At 35.9% G+C, this 17,378-nt stretch overlaps 1 protein-coding gene across 13 annotated transcripts in view; it reads right to left on the bottom strand.

Annotated features, from left to right (window-relative positions):
* Nucleotides 1-17,378, bottom strand: part of PPP1R12A (protein phosphatase 1 regulatory subunit 12A) — a 199,045-nt gene that overhangs the window by 46,246 nt on the left and 135,421 nt on the right. For all 13 annotated transcript variants that reach the window (XM_044679905.1, XM_044679897.1, XM_044679895.1 and 10 more), the window contains exons 9-12: nucleotides 9,304-9,428; nucleotides 4,815-5,027; nucleotides 2,337-2,431; nucleotides 112-231 (exon numbers count right to left, since the gene is read on the bottom strand). In XM_044679905.1, coding sequence (XP_044535840.1) covers nucleotides 112-231; nucleotides 2,337-2,431; nucleotides 4,815-5,027; nucleotides 9,304-9,428 — 553 coding nt within the window. The remainder of the gene's footprint in view (nucleotides 1-111; nucleotides 232-2,336; nucleotides 2,432-4,814; nucleotides 5,028-9,303; nucleotides 9,429-17,378) is intronic.

The following is a 17,378-nucleotide window of genomic DNA, read 5'->3' as shown; positions in this document are numbered from 1 at the left end:
TACTTCTGAATACCCCATATAAATGTCTTGCTCAATAAAGCATAAGTTATCCCAAATATTTCTAAAATCACACAATTAGGCTGTTGTTGTTTTTAGCAATTATACTATTACCTTTTATGATAAGGTGGGCCAAGTGATGATAATCCTTCATTAATTGAGCTATTTTTTTTGATATCTTCTTCCCATTTTCTTCTTGTATATGAACTACCTGTTCGTAAGCTTGAAGTTTCTCTGTGAAAAGATCACACTTTAGTTATGTGGCAGACAAGAAAAACAGATCAAGAAGTTCTGCACTAAAATGTAAACAGTGTAAAAAAATTATCATTTGGTTAATGGAAACTTAATTTTTACGCTTATTACCCATCACTTTATCAAAGATATGTAATATGATCATATCCACATTAAATTATGGATGTAAGAATAATTATTAATCAAACATAGCTATTGTGAAGTACAAAAGAGTCAGGATAGGGCCTTAGGTATATAAGTGTATGCTACATTCTAAGGTTCTATAAATTCTGCTTTGGTACATTTTAAAGGAAGCTTCATTGTCCAAAACACAAACAGATAATGCAGAAGTTATTTCAAATGATATGGTTTCTCAATGATTAATAATGAACATTCCATCAATAGTTTATTGCAAAAAATGCAAACATACCCTTCTGACAGGTAGAATACTTGTTAAAACAACCTTTATTAACTGCAAATTTTAGGCATATTATAAAAATTTGAATTATTTTCCTCAATAAATATCATACTTGAGAAAATATGAAATTAGAAGCAACACCAGATGCTGTACGTAAGACATCTTGTTCTGGGAGGATGTGGGGGAAGAAGACAGAAAAGAGACATACAGAGAAAGCAAGATCTTAGCTTTCAACAGATCTTCATAAAAAATACATTTAACATCCTATTCATGTCCTAATGGAGGTATTAATATATGTTAAAAATATCTCAGCCACATTAGCTTTAGCTAATGTTAAATCTTTGTTAACAGTAAACAAACTAGTTATGTATATTAAGAATTTAATGGTACCATAAATGCTGATGTGGATTTAGTGATTTTATAAAATTTTGGTATCTAGTTAATGTTGAAAGAGTAAATTTTGTAAGAAAGATCAAAGAACTTGTTACACTGCATTTTAAATCTTTCAAGAATAAGATGGTTGGCAATGTTTTAATGGTTTAAAAGCACAAAGTACCAATCCACCCTGCTAAAATAGCATAAGAGTTAATAAAAAAGTGAAATTTTCTAAAATTTATTGGGTAGGGGATGGTATAGCCTATCTAGTTTTAAAAGATTGATTTTTGATATAAAGGCTCATGAAGAGTACAAAATGATAGCATCATGGTGAATAGAAAGGTAGATAGCTAGGATAGCAAAATCATAAACACCTGTGAAGAGCTTTGAATTATTCACAATCTTCTAATATTTCCTCACATAAAATCTTCAACATATGTGTGGATGATATTAACAGGAAAACCAAAAGATCAATCCCAGAGTTATCCTGAAGTTGGTTTGCTCATGAGAGCAGACCGTTAATTTTGGGGGGTACATATTTTTATCTTTGAGATTGGTAAATACAGAGTTTTAGTTCTTCAAGCTGAAAAAGGAGGCAGAGACCATTCTGAGCTCAATTGACTAAAACAGGAAGTATGAACGTTGGTCAATAGTAGAGTGGATGTGTCTTTGGAGAATTTTGAATGAGTGTCTATATCTCCCTTCACTTGGCACATGTTTGATTCAGATTTAGCCAAAGCTTTTTCTGATGGGGTTGTGGTCATTACTATAACCAACATGCAGGGAAGTGGGAAAAGTCTGCTAAACTATAAACTGATAGCTCAGATATGCATCTTGCTTCTTTTCTAAGATACTGTTTCCTGACTCTAAACTGACTCTACTGATGGGTACTCTCTCTGCTTCTTTTGCTGTTAAACATTGGTAGATATGTGGCTGCTGATCTATTGTTCTGTGGGCTGAAGTCTATCTCTATTGCTGTCACTTGATGAATGTAAATTTTTCTATCACACATCAGGGCGAACATTGCACCATGAAAATGTAGTCAGCTTCTCAACCACTTCAGGAAAGACTTATTCATCCTTTCTACCTTTATTTTAATGCTAATTTTTTTTTAAAAAAAAGTTCACTGCTTTACAGATGAGATGACATATAGATTGTTTTCTCATTCTTTTCCTGGGTCTTAGAAGAGGGGGGAAAGGGACATTACTTGAGGTTTAATTAAGATGGCATATGCCTATCTTAACTAACTTCAAAGATTTTAAAATTATTTTTTATAAAATTAAAGCAGGTTATTTAGATTTCATTAAAAAGTCACCTGTTTTCCTTCTCCTCAATGTCAGATGTACTGGCCAGACGTCGTGGTATTGTAGGTGTAACATATGCCAGTCGAGTTCCTTTATTGTCTTTCTCCTGCAATACAGGGAAAAAATTAAACTAGAATATTATAAACATTTACTCAAAAATGCATAATTGCTCAGCTACTGGAGTTTAGAAAGACAAAGAATTAGAAACCATGTATTATAATCCTGGTTCTGCTACTGTATGATCTTGGGCAAACGACAATTTGTTGAGACCGTGGCTTTTCTTAAAATGTAAAATGAGGAAAGAGAACTAAATAATCTAAGTCTTCTCCAACTCAAATGCTTAAAACTATTATTCTCTATTTACTGCTCAATCCTTGTATCATTATTAAAAGATCTGCTAAAGTTTGTGAATGAGGAAATGAAAATTCCTTTACCATTCTGTGCAATTTCCTAAAATTGGTAAAAATGAGTTACTCAAAATAATGCAATTATATATCTGGAAGATTATATTTATTAATTTCAAAGCTATAAACACTGCAAATTTTTTTTTCTTCTGGGTTTATTAAAGACGAAGAAATTTTATACAGTTACACATTCCTCATTTTTGGCATTTCAAAGTATTTTTGCACACAATGTTATATTTAGGTTGATATAAGTAATAAATGGCAAGCCATTCTTTAGAGTTTATGTTTGGAGGGGCAAATTGTTGTAATAATTTAATTTTTATATAATTTTCAGTACACATATTATTGGGACATCTTTAAATAATTAAAGAGAAAATGCTAGTAAAAATGAACCCAATTTTTTAAAAAAATTGTATTGGCTTATAACCTACAGCTGGAAATGAATTAGTCCCTCAAAACATGTACCTTGGGCAGGTACTCATTCAATTGTCCCAAATGCCTCTGTGATATAGCAGTTGACCTTTTCAACACCACCAGTGCCTTCTTATAGGAACACTATAATTTCTCCCTCCCCCCCCCCCCAAATTGGAGGTGATCTTAAAAGAAAAAAAATGAATGAATATAGGAGGTAGGCTAAGGTATATTACCATAGGTAAAGAATATAAGAGGTGGAATAATAACAATAATATTAGCTCACATTTATATATAATGTATACAGTATGCCAGGCACTGTCCTAAGAACTTTAGAATTATGATTTCATTTGAGCCTCACAACAAGGAGAGAGGAGCTATTATCTCAAATTTACAGATGAGGAAACTAAGGCAATCAGAGGCTTAAGAGTCTCATCCAAGTTCACACACAGCTAATGAATGTCTGAGACTACATATGAATTCAGGTCTTCCTGACTGCATGCTCAGTAGTTTGTCTACTGTGAAAGGTATGATCAAAGGAGGTTGGCAGGATCCTGTGGCAAGAGTGAAGCACAGAAGATGAAATCAATGATGTTTTAATACTTATAAAAGGTTAAAAAGATTCCACTGACCATTAGTTTGACACTGTACATAGTATTTATGGGAAACCATATATAATAATGACAAGCTAGGTTGCTCAGTGGCTAGAAAGCCAGGCCTGGAGTTGGGAGTTTCTGGGTTTGAATATGGTTTCAGACACTTCCTAGCTGTGTAACCCTGGACAAGTCACTTAACCCCTATTTCGTAACCCTCACCCTTCTTTTGCCTTGGAACCAGTACTTAGTACTTAGTACTCTAAGACAGAAGGTAAGGATTTAAGAAAAAGAAAGACATGCAAATTCATTAATGGGCTTTTTTTATACACAGAAAAGTATCTAAGACTTGGATTCAAAGTAAAAGTGAGGCATACCTATATTAAGTCATTGAATTTATTAATTCAGGAGACTAATATATCAACACTCCAGATTTAGTATGTTTATAGAACAAGTATACTTTTTTTTATAGTTTATAGAACTTTATAAACTTTAAGTTTATAGAACAATATACTCAGATATACAGGCAAATATACAAGATTATGCCATGACATAGCATTGCTCTTTCCAGTTATTATTAAATATGAATTCCTCTTTCAGAACACTATGCGGCATATCTAGGAGGTTCCATTATCATTCCCTTCACCCACCAAACCAAGAAGTTCACTGTAGTGGACGTGACAATTGGATAGAGCCCCTAGAGTTGATACTTATTAGCTATTTTCCTTTATTTCCCACACATCTCTATTTCCTCAGCTGTAATCGAGCAAGTATGATTTATATAAACAAAGTTCTAGCACTGAGGTCAGAGGACCTGGGATCAAGTCACTTAGCTTCCCTGGACCTCAGTTTTCTCAACTGTAAGAAGAAAAGGATTGGAGAAGATAGCTTTCTATGGCCTTGGTCAACTGTAGGTCCATGAACCTACTGAGAATTTTAGCAGATTACTGGAGAAAATCAAATGAAATGTTGGGTATCAATGTGCTTTGTAACCCTGAAGTACTAGAGAGATTTGGAGTTCTAATTAGTAATTGTTAGCTCTAATGTCAAAAAACAATTATATACAAGTGAGATAATTTACCTTTTCTTTATTATCCAATGAAGAAGAAAGCCTGGGGCTGGATGCTGAGCGCATAACCCCTGCCATGTCCTTCTCCTTCTGGGCTTCTTTAGAGGCTGTGATTTCAGCAAGAGCACCATAGCTGCCTGTCTTCCTAAGACCAAGTCGCCAAGAAGCAGGGGATTCATCTTTCCTCTCCTCTTCTTTTGGAGAAACCTTTGTAGAAGTTGGAAACTGTTTTTTGTTTTTGGAAAGTGGGAAGAAAAAAGTACACTCATTATACCAGGAGCTGAATCAAGATATTCTTATAGGCAAACAGGACATAAAATATGATAAGAGAAAATACTGTTTTCCTATGTTAATGACTTCATCAATAATGGGGATATCCATAGCTGAAAAAATGGAATAGAATTTTAGAAGTTAGGCTTACAAAAATACACTGCACACTTTTTTAATCACACAGACACCAAGATGCAAATCTAGACAGAACAGAAGTGACCACACAGTAAAAATGTAAAACCATGCAATTGTAGCACTGGCATTTTAATTAAGTTTGTTATTTAGTACCCTAAAACAAATTCTTGTACATACAAAATCCTCACCAGTAGTTTTTCACCCTTACTGGGCACAAGAACAATGCCAGTTTTGCGTAACCCCTGCCTCCATGATGCAGGATCTATTGATTCCGCCACAGGAATGATAGGAGGAATGAAATCATACTAAAGCCAATTTAAACATGACATGTAAAGAAATGAAGATTGAAAGAAAGAACACAAAAGGGTTAAGAAAAGACACCATATTCATTTGCTTATTTAAGCCCTGAAACTAGAAATATTGATCTTAGTCTCATGAGAATAAACCTCAATCTTAACACAGAAGACAGCATGATGAAAGAAGCTGTTGGAGAAATGATCCCTTAAACATGATAAAATTTATGATTTAACACAATCCTCTTCAGAAATGATTCTTGATTGATGACTATTATAAGAAATTTTAGCTTTCTAACTAATTTTTTAAAATCCTTACCTTCTATCTTAGTGTCAATTGTAGGCAAATGGGGTTAAGTGAGACTTGCTCAGGGTCACACTTGAACCCAGGTCCTTCTGACTTAAGGTCTGCTCTATTCACTATATACTAGCTAGCTGTCCCACTTTGTAACTAATTGAAAAACAATTCACATCCAGAGATTGTGAGCTGCAAAACGGCATGACACATTTTGTTTTAACTTTATACCATCTTCCCACGACTTATGGCACGATATCTTGCACAAAATGCAAGCTTCCTAAAAGCTAATTAATGTGTCTCCACATTAGAAATGGGGTCCTAAATATAATTGGCAGTTGAGTATTCATTCTCATGAAAGAAGAAAATTCTGATTGTAGAAGGCCAATTGAACTGCTCACAGGAGTGGTTAGGGTAGGCAATGGGGGTCAAGTGACTTGCCCAGGGTCACACAGCTGGGAAGTGTCTGAGACCGGATTTTGAACCTAGGACCTCCCGTCTCTAGGCCTGGCTCTCAATCCACTGAGCAACCCAGCTGCCCCCTCCAAATGATTTTTGACTGTGACAAAAATAAATTATACTCTCTTCCAGGAGTGAAAATTTGCTCATTCAAAACAAAATGTTGAAGATTTTAAAGGCAATTTTGAAAAAACAAAAGCTGTTAATGATGGTATTATCATTATAGTAAATGTCTACTCTTTTAGGGTGACTGGTTTTGAAGGTGATTTAGTCCTTTGCATGGACGAGTTGTGCTTAACTTGTTAAGATATTAGATTACCATATACTATTAAAATTTGTGCTTAATTAAATATCACAGAAATGTCTTCCTGCCTAAAGTTCTACTTGAAATCAAGGTCTTTCTTTTTAATAGTATTCTTTCAGTGTTTTTTTTTATAGCTGAGTCATGGAACACTAGATTGTTTGAAAAACTGAAGTTGAAGATAGTCCAAAAAGTAATGAACAGGTGCACGGTGGGGGTGAACAAGCTGCAAACATTACAAACAAGGGATTAAGAAGCAGAAGTGATATAATGGACGTCTTCAAGAAAATGTAGTCATCACAAGAGAGACCGTGCTGTCACATAAACAGATGGTGGTATAAAATCATCTTTTTGCTCCACTGGTATCCTTGTGATGTCAGAAAAAATCTAAGAAAGGTCCAGTTCATGTACCAGACCCCTGTAAGGGAGGACACAGATCACACTGGATTGGCAGGCGTGGAGGTACTACAATTTGTATTAATGGAGGGAATACCCAATCAGCTAAATTAATCAATAAGCATTAGCTAGGTGATTATTCTGGGGATGATATTAGAGATCAAAGCACAAAAAATGAAACAATCCTTACACACAGTGTGCTTGAGACAATGAGTGCATATATACAGCATAATTATGTAGTGAACAAATACAAATAAACATGAACTAAATAAATAGAAGGGAGTTTTGGAGGGAAGTCATTAGTAATTGGTGGAAAGTCTTCATGCAGTGCCAGTGCTAAGTCTTCATAAAAGGTAGAGGTAAAGAAAGGAGGGCACAAAGCTAGGACTCAAGTATCCTGGGTGATAAACAAGAGACAACCAGTTTGGCTGGATGTCATGAAGAACAAGAGGAGAAATAAGGTCCGAAGAGAGTAAAATGGATCTTCTGCAGGGGTTGTTGTGATCATCAATGAGATAATAATTTAAAATGCTTAGCACATTTCCTGGCACAGGGTAGATACTGTATAAATATTATTTCTTTTTGTGGGTGTTGATGAACTCTTTCATTTCATTTTATCACTTTTGCTTTCCCACGGTCAAAAAATGGAGTGGATTTTAAAATTTTTGTTTCAATAAACATAACAAAGACTTGTACTATGAAATCAGGTATAAAAAGGTCAGGTGTAATATATTGGTAATAAATGTAATAATCATAAATAAGCTTTTCCTTGTCCAATTTTCTTCTCAAGTAATCAAGGAGTAGTTAAGAAATATTTATGAAAAGTATATAGAGATTATAGCCCTGTAAAGTATTTTTTCCCTACTATGATTGTTAATAGAGAAATTTTTTTTAATAGTAGATAAAATACCAGTTTGGGAGGCAACAGAAGTTCAATGGCTATATAACTTACAAGTTTTTCTAATTTTTGCCAAGTCACATCTTTTTGTATGTCAATTTCCTTGTCTAAAAACCTGAGATAAGATAAAATGTGGAATATTTTGTAAATTATAATAATAAGAGGACAAAAATTATAATAGTCCAATCTTTGACAGTGTCTCAAAAGCAATAAGGTCATAATCAAGCACTATACCACTAAGTTTTGTTTTGGGTTTTTTTTTTTTTAAACCTTTAACTTTCATTTTAGACTCAATACTGTATATTGGTTCCAAGGCAGAAGAGCCTTAAGGTCTAGGCAATAGGGGTTAAGTGATTTGCCCAGGGTCACACTGCTAGGAAGCATCTGAGGTCAGATTTGAATCTAGGACCTCTCATCTCCAGACCTGACTTTCTATCCACCGAGACAAAACAATGGAGAAGGAAGGGTGGTGGAATGTCCAGTATGAAGAAAATCACGGAGGTCAGTGTCACTGGATTGTAGACTACATGGAGAAGAAAAAGGTTTAAGATGGCTAGCAATGGGGTGGGGGGGGCAATTTTGAAGGGCTTTGAACACTAATGGAAAATTTTCTATCAGAACTTGAGGTAAGAGGGAGTTTCCTGAATGGAAAAAAACTTGGATTTTAGGAAGACCAATTGACAGCGGGGGGGGGAGGATGGATTGGATGGGGAAGAGAATTGTGACATCAGAATAAGCACCCAGCAATTGCACTAATCCAGAAGCAAGATGATGAAGACTAGAGTCAGAGGTGGCAAGGTCAGAGGAAAGATGCATGTATGAGAGATGCTACATAGGTAGAACAGCCAGCTCTTGGCAATAGTTTGGATGTAAGGGCTAAGAGGGAGTTGCTGAGGATGAGTTTGGTGACTGGGCGGAAAGATACTCTGAACAAGAATAAGAAGGTCGGGGGTGGGGGTGGGGGGATTTGAGGAGAAAGACTGTAAGGTCATGGATACGGTCCTTACCCTCCCTAAGCCTCAGTTTCCTCATGTATGAGAGGAGTATGATAATAGCTATAGTATGTATCTCACGAGGTTGAACTTTTGTGTAGAAAAGCACTTTATAAATGCTAAAGTTTAGATGAATGTCAACTATCATTATGTAAATATAGTTTTTCCCATCTGAAAAGCTAGTACTACTCTACTCATATTGTGATTTGTTTTATTATTAATATTCATTTCCTCAATCAATTTGCACAGATATCAACAGAATACAGATATTTAAGGAAATGCTATAAATAATCTGTAAAATCTATAAAAACCAGAAAAGTGGTTTGATGTTCCAAAGCCAAATATTTTTTTAAAAGTATTCTTCAAATTAAAATTAGCTAATTATTAATATGAAATTGTGAAAAACTTATTTTGTCCCTTTAAGCAAAATGCATGAGATTCAATAAACATTTTTTTACTTACCTTTTTAATTGGTGATGTAGGTGTCACCTGGCCAGAAGACATAGTAGGTGTTGTGACAGCTACAGGAGCTGCTGGCACACTGGAGGTATTGGTGTTACTAACAGATGCCATAGGTTTTGTTTTATCTTAAAAATATAGAAGGAAACATTTGGATATTGAGACTAGACTTAAAATACTTTTGTTCAACTTCTATGACATGAAAAATATGATTTTAAAGTATTCCTCTGAAATTATATTTAAAAATAAGAACACTAAAAATGATATATGGGAATTCTCAAAATGCAAAATGGAATAAGTCATGAAAATAAATTGGAAATAAGATCCAAAAAAATATTTTTTACAAAAAAGGACATGGGTAGATTTTGCTGTATCTTAAAATAAAATTCAACAAAAACATAGTAAGTGATCCCTAGAGAAAACAAGTATGGTACTCATATAGCTCTCACATTGTCATCTTGTATACATTATAAAATTTTAAAAATCATTGAAACAAGCATTTAAAGACATTATGATGAAGACTATTTATCATTAGTAATAAAGTATTGGGACTATGAAATGAGTCCATAAAAACTCTATACATATATATGTATGCACATATGTGAATGTGTGCATAGCAAACCCTTTAGATATGAGAAACAGCACTGATTAGAGGCAGCTAAGTGGCTCAGTGGATAGAGTCAGTGGAAATGGAGGCCCAGGGTTCAAAACTAGCCTCAGACACTTCCTAGCTGTGTGACCCTGGACAATTCACTTAACTGCAATTGCCTAGTCCTTCCTGCTCCTCTGCCTTGTAGTGATTCTAATACAGAAAGTTTTTAGGAAAAAATAAAAATAAAAAAAGAAACAAATTAAAAAACAGCACTGATTACACACAATTACAAGTGGAAGAAGACTGCAAAGTCCTGGTTACAACAGAAATAAATGTTTTTCACCAGAATCTGAAAAATAATGTCTAAGAAAGTTGCAAGTAACCTGGGACCAAAAAAATGTTTGCTTGGCATATTGAGGTGTGCAAAGAGAAAAAGTAGAATCTTTAATGCCATGAAGGAGTTGTACATTCTTGAAAAATACCCAATTATTTTACCCTAATATGCTCTGACTGGTTTTCAAAGGAAGGAGGTTAATGTGTTACCTCCTTCAAAAAAATAGATGTTACTGAGTGCATAGCATGAAAATATGCACTTTTTTTTGTATTATCTTTCTAGTGATGATAATTTTGTTATGACTCATTGACTCTTTTACCTAGTTCCCATGTTTTCAAGATACAAAAAGTATAAACTGTGGCCATGTAACAAAGATGTGGAATAACTGTCAAAATCAGAAACGACTCATGAGCACTTCCAATGAATTGTATACTAGTACTTTCTCTTTAAAAGTCTACAATGTTCCCAAACTTTTTTGGCCTACTGCCCCCTTTCCAGAAAAAAATATTACTTAGCCCCCTGGAAATTAATTTTTTTTAGCAATTAATAAGATAAATGCACCTGTGGCCATCACTGCCCCCCTGGATCACTGTAACTGTAGCACCCACCAGGGGGTGGTAGCGCCCACTTGGGGAATCACTGGTCTACATGGTTCTTCTAACTTAATATGGACTTTTAAGAATCTAATTAAAACAATCAATTTAAAGAATCAAAGTGGATTTTAAAAAAAGCACAAAATAATTAGAATTTTTCTTTATTAAATAGTTAACTTATTATTTCTAATTAAAAATTAGAACACAGGATTTTTAAAAAGCCTTCCACAGGCCATCCAAAAGAAAAGGGATGTTTTAGCCACATACCCTTACCAGCCACAAACTAGCAATACCACACCTGGGTCTACTTCCCAAGGAGATTAGGGAAAAAGGAAAAGAGCTTATCTATTGCCAGATATTTATAAATCAGCTCTCTTTGTGGTGGCAAAGAACTGGGAGTTAAGCGATATTCATCAATTGGTGAATGGCAGCACAAATTGGGATATATGATTGTGATGGAATACTACTGTACCATAAGAAATGATAAGCAGGTTAGTTTTTTTAAAACTTAAAAAGGCCTACATGAAGTAATAAAGACTGAAATGAGTACAACCATTATATAAAGCTACACAATTATTATTTGAATAATAACCTATGAATGCCCACAGTTGAAAAATAGAAATACGGAAGAAAATCTATATGCATTTATCTTTTTGTCAGGAGATACCTTCTATGGTGCGCGCGCGCGTGTGTGTGTGTGTGTGTGTGTGTATGTTGGAGGGAGGGCAGAGATATCTGGGAATAAATAAAATAATTTCTCCTTTTTAAAAAAGGGAAATTTTATCTTTTGTCATTTTCTTTTTTTCGTCAAGAAGGTAGTGGTTTCTTTCTTTCTCACTGTGCAGGGTAAGCTGTTCTTGATGTTTTATTTTACTTTTTTAAACCTTTACGTTTTGTTTTAGTAACAATCCTTAAGAAAGATGAGCAAGTGTTCAGCAAGTAGGTTAAATGACTTGCACAAGGACACACAATTAGGAAGTATCTGAAGTTATATTTGAACCCAGATCCTCCCAACTCTAGGCCTGGTTCCTTATCCATTGTATCACCTAGCGACCTCATAATGTAGTTTTTAAATCTTACTTTAGCTACTATTAAAGCCAAAAAAAAGGTCAAAGTTTCATATATTAAATAGCCTTTACAAAGAAATGCCCAATTGTTTTTATCTTTCCAAATGACAAAAGCAAAAGAAAAATTTAAAAGAAAAAGCCAAGAAAGCCCAAGTATGTATGTGTGTATTTCTTGTCAAAATATTCATATTAAAAAAGACATGAAACAAGAATAAAATTAACAACTTGAGAAACTTCTAAAAAGCTATTATGATTATCAAATGACTATCAAATGGGAATATGCTCCCAGTCATGGAGTATGTCTGGTGTAGAGTAAAAATGGAAGGGTTCCCTAAAAATGATAAAGTTCTTCAAAGGTTCTTTTGAAGATGGCGTTGTGGGCACTGAGCCCAGATAAATTAAAAAGCTTGCACAAGGGAGGTTTAAATGTCAAAATGACTAAGAATGAGATGAAGGCAAGAAAAGGAAGGAGCCAAAGGCTATTCTCTCACTGTTTCATGTTCAGCATGTTTTATTCTAAAACATGCTATCTTTAGGATGTGAAGGAGAAAGAACATGGAAGAGAACTAAAGGTCTGTACCTCTGAAATTGATACCGAAAGTACACTAGGCATCTGCAAGGAAGGTGCTCAGGGGGGACTCACTATAAGTAAGCTCATAAGAATGCAGCACTGTTGGAACTGAAAGTAAGAAAGCCAGAAAACAAACCCAGAATAAAATGAGTAAATGAAAAAAAAAAAAAAAAAAAAAAAAAAAGCATTAATTAAGCACTCACTGTATGCAAAGCATTGAGCTGAGTATGGGTACAGATATAAGTAGAAAAGTAAGGTATTACTTGCTGTCACAGAGACCACACAAATAAAAAATTTTAGCTTTAAGACAGACAGAAAAGATCCCATATTTCTTAGGTACAGTGCCAAAACAGATGGTGTTACACTTTCCCTAATGCCATTTTTACTTCTTCATATCTATCTCTAATGTTGAACAATTCAGCCAGTACAAAGGGCTCTGAGGGGAAATAACTTTCTTTTTGGAGGTTCTGAGTAGCTAAGGTTGTTGAGAAAGCAAAGCTTATAGTAGCTACAGAGGAAGTCCCAGATCACATTTCCACTAGGGCTGCTTTCTAAATGCTAGTTTCAGAGGCCAGGCTGGGCAAGAAAAAACTAAAACAGTGATATACAAGATCTAAAGAAAGGTTACCAAGACTGTGGGAATTTGGATTTAGACTAGATATATGCATGGCTAAGTAAACTTAAGTAGGAATGACACTGGGAAGGAGTAAGGAAGTAACATTAATGAGCATTTTTCACAGATGGGAGAAAAGTAGAATATGACTTAATAAATGTAATGTCTTGTTTTCAGAGCCAAGAGGAACTTAAAATATTCATTCACAGCAAGCTCAATAAAGTAAAGATTTGTTCTAAGTTTTTACTTAAGCTAGAAGGTTATAATGAAGAGTTTAGAGGGATGAAAGTGAATTCGTGTGTGTGTGTGCACATGAAATATTTATGGTAGATGTAAAATGAGAGGGGTTCAGAAATAGGCGTTAATTTGAATTAAAAAATTATCTAATGGTCTCTGATGAAGATTTCATTTCTCAAAAGTGAGCCAAATTTCAAAAAAATAAGTGTCATTCCCCAATTGATAAATGAATACAAGCAGGCAGTTTTCCAAAGAAATTAAAGCTAACAAGTCACATGAAAAAATGCTCTAAATCAGTGATAGGCAAACTACAGCCTGTAGGCCAGATGCGGCCCCCAAAATGCTCTATCCGGCCAGGCGACATTATTCTTAATCTGATGAATACATTGAGTAGGATACAATACAATAAAACTTCAAAAGAGTTGCCTTAGAAACAGACTGACAGATGAGCATTTCCTTTCCTTTGGCCCCCTCTTTAAAAAGTTTGCCCATCACTGCTCTAAATCATTTAATGCCCTCCCCTCACCCCTACCCCCCATTTTCTGTTTTAGAATTGCTACTAAGTTTTGGTTCCAAGGCAGAAAAGGCAAATGGTTCAAATCACTTTTGATATACTTACTTACCACATAATTATTAGATTGGCTAACACGTCAGAAAAGGAAAATGACAAATGCTAGAGGAAATGTGTAAAAATTGGGACACCAATACATTGTTAGAGGTTTTGAAATGGTCCAGTCGTTTTGAAGAACAATTTGGAACTGCCCAAGGGACCATGAAAATGTATATACCCTTTGATGCCAAAATATCATTCCTAGGTCAATATCCTAAAAAGCTCAAAGAAAAGGACCTACCTGTACAAAAATATTTATAGCATCTCTTTTTATAGTAGCAAAAAAATTGGAAACTGAGGGATGTCCATCAATTAGGGAATGGCTGAACAATTTGTGGTATATGATGGTGATGGAATACTGTTTTGCTTTAAGAAATGACAAGGGAGACTTTTGGTTAAGATGGTGGCAGAGTAAGGAACAGCTGCTCGATCTCTCCTAACCAAAGCAAACAGGACTCTTCAAGGGGACATAAAAACGAGTCCAGACAAACGAGGGAACCCCACAACAGGGCGCAGCACTGAATGTATGCAGAATCAGGGCATTTCCACGCTATAAAGGGGTGAAACAGCTCTCACTAAAACGTGAGAGGAAGAAGCCCCTCCACCCCCCCCCCCCACACACACACACCTCGCACAGCTCCAAGGCCAACACACAAGAGTGAAAACAGGATTGGGGCAACCAGTAAATCATTAGCAGCCCCAGAGCTTGTACCTGTGAGCTGCCAGACGTGGGCCCCCAGGTGGCTGGGGGGACGCACGGATTTTCCCGAGCCTATACGCAGAAGGCTCTGCCCCAGGCAGAATAAAGAACTCTAACTCAGGGACTCTCCACAGCTTCTTGCACAGGTGAAGGCTCTGCCCCGGTCGCAAATAAAGATCTATAAAGCAGGGACTTTCCCCGAGCGTATGCCCGGGTGAAGGTAGTGCCCTAGGGGAGAATATAGATTTCCAGTGCAGGCTTGGACATCTAGTGAGGACCCGGTGCAGACGGGAGCGAGGCTGTGGAAGCAGCCCCCGAGACTGCTGAAGGAGCCTCGGGCAGAGGGGCAGATGGGGGACTACCAGGAGGCCTGACCCCGAGGACAAGAAGACCGGAGCCCTCGGGAGCTTAGAAAGCACAGGCAGACCCTGAGTGTGAAGACAAAGCTAAAAAGGGGTGGGGCTAATAATGGCAAGCCATAGGGAAGCCCAGAAGAAAAAGATTACCAAGAGAAACTCTGGAACACTCAACAACTTTTACACAGAGAAAATCCAGACGACAGAGGAGGACAAACAAATAACCAAACCTCCCCCCAAAAATGAAAGCTGGTCACAAGCTATTGAAGAGTTCAAAAATGAGATGTGGAGGAAGATGGAAGAAATGTGGCAAGAAAATAACAGTTTAAAAGGCAGAATTTCGCAATTGGAAAGTGAGGCAAGTCAACTGAAGACCAGAAATGACCAGATTGAAAACGAAAACCAAAAGATTATAGCTGAAAACCAAAAGATTATAGCCGAAAACCAGTCCTTAAAGGCTAGAATCGAACAAGTAGAAGCCAATGATCTCTCAAGACAACAAGAACAAATAAAACCAAGTCAAAAGACTGATAAAATAGAAGGAAACATGAAATATCTCAATGAGAAAGTGACAGACCAAGAAAACCAGTCTAGAAAAGACAATTTGAGAATCATTGGTCTTCCAGAAAAACCAGAAATTAATAGAAACTTGGACTCCATACTTAAAGAAATTATTCAGCAAAATCATCCTGAAATTCTACAACAAGAGGGTAATATAGACATTGAAAGGATCCATAGATCACCCTCTACACTGGACACAGAAAAGTCAACACCAAGGAATATAATAGCAAAATTCAAGAGCTTTCAAGTAAAAGAAAAAATCTTACAAGAAGCCAGAAAGAGACAATTCAAATATCAAGGAGCACCAATAAGGATCACACAGGATCTGGCAGCCTCCACGCTAAAAGGCCGCAAGGCTTGGAATACAATATTCAGAAAGGCAAGAGAGCTGGGCCTTCAGCCATGAATCAACTACCCATCGAAACTGACTATATACTTCCAGGGGAAAGTATGGGCATTCAACAAAATTGAAGATTTCCAAGTTTTTGCACACAAGAGACCAGGACTAAATGGAAAGTTTGATATCCAACCACAAAAATCAAGAGAAACATGAAAAGGTAAATAAGAAACAGAGGGAAAAGAAAGAAAACTCATAATCTTTTAAACTTGACTCTTTAAGGGCTTAAATAAGATCTAATTATCAGTATTACTAGCTGGAGAAATGCTATGTATAATTCTCTGTAGTGAACTCTATTCACTATTATAATAGTCACTATTATAGCAACCAGAAGAATAATTCATAGTGAGAGGACAGGACACTAAATGGTCTAAGATGACATGGGGGGTAGGAAAGAGGGGGGGGGGAATAGTAGGGGACGCCCAGAAAAATCTGAGTTAATAAGAAAAATAGGATATTCTATTACACACAAAGAAGGCATGGGAAGGGGAGGGGATAAATACTATCATAAGAAGGAGAGGAAGAGAGCATTAAGAGGTAATAATCAAACCTTACTCTCAGTGTAATCGACCCGGAGAGGGAAGAGTAGCTTTATTATCCATTCAGATAAAAAACTCTATCTAACCCTACTGAGAAAGTCAGAAGGGATAAACCAAAGGGAGCAGGGGTGTGGGGAGGTCAAAAAGGGGAGGGGAGAAGAAGGGGGAGGGAATTCATTAGGTCTTTAAAAAACAAAAAGAGGGGAATAACAGGGGAGGGGGCAGAAAGGGAAGTCAATCAAGGGAGGGGATAAGGGATAATGGCTCAAAGCAAACCACTGGTTTAAAAGAAAATAGAGTAAGAAGAAGTGGTGGGTCTAGGGGAGGATACAAAAATGTCAGTGAATGCACAACTAACAATTGTAACTCTGAATGTGAATGGGATGAACTTACTCATAAAACGGAAGCAAATAGAAGAGTGGATCAGAAACCAAAATCCTACCATATAAAAAAAAAGGAAAGAAGAAAACCAAATTGACAGTATCAAAGATGAAAAGGGAGACCTCACCTCTAATGAAGGGAAATTAAGGCAATCATTAAGAACTATTTCGCCCAATTATATGGCAACAAATATAACAATTTAGGAGATATGGACAAATATTTACAAAAATATAAATTGCCTAGATTAACAGCAGAAGAAATAGAATACCTAAATAATCCCATATCAGAAATAGAAATTGAACAAGCCATCAAAGAACTCCCTAACAAAAAATCACCAGGACCTGATGGATTCACAAGTGAATTCTATCAGACATTCAAAGAGCAACTAATCCCAATACTATACAAATTATTTGATATGATAAGCAAAGAAGGAGTCCTACCAAATTCCTTTCATGTCACAAATATGGTACTGATCCCAAAGCCAGGTAGACCAAAAACAGAGAAAGAAAACTATAGACCAATCTCCC

The sequence above is a fragment of the Gracilinanus agilis genome, chromosome 5 (genome assembly GCF_016433145.1).
Source record: "Gracilinanus agilis isolate LMUSP501 chromosome 5, AgileGrace, whole genome shotgun sequence".
In the NCBI taxonomy this organism is placed as follows: domain Eukaryota; kingdom Metazoa; phylum Chordata; class Mammalia; order Didelphimorphia; family Didelphidae; genus Gracilinanus; species Gracilinanus agilis.
The sequence above is the reverse complement of the archived record's forward strand: the minus strand, read 5'-3'. Positions and strand labels throughout refer to the sequence as shown.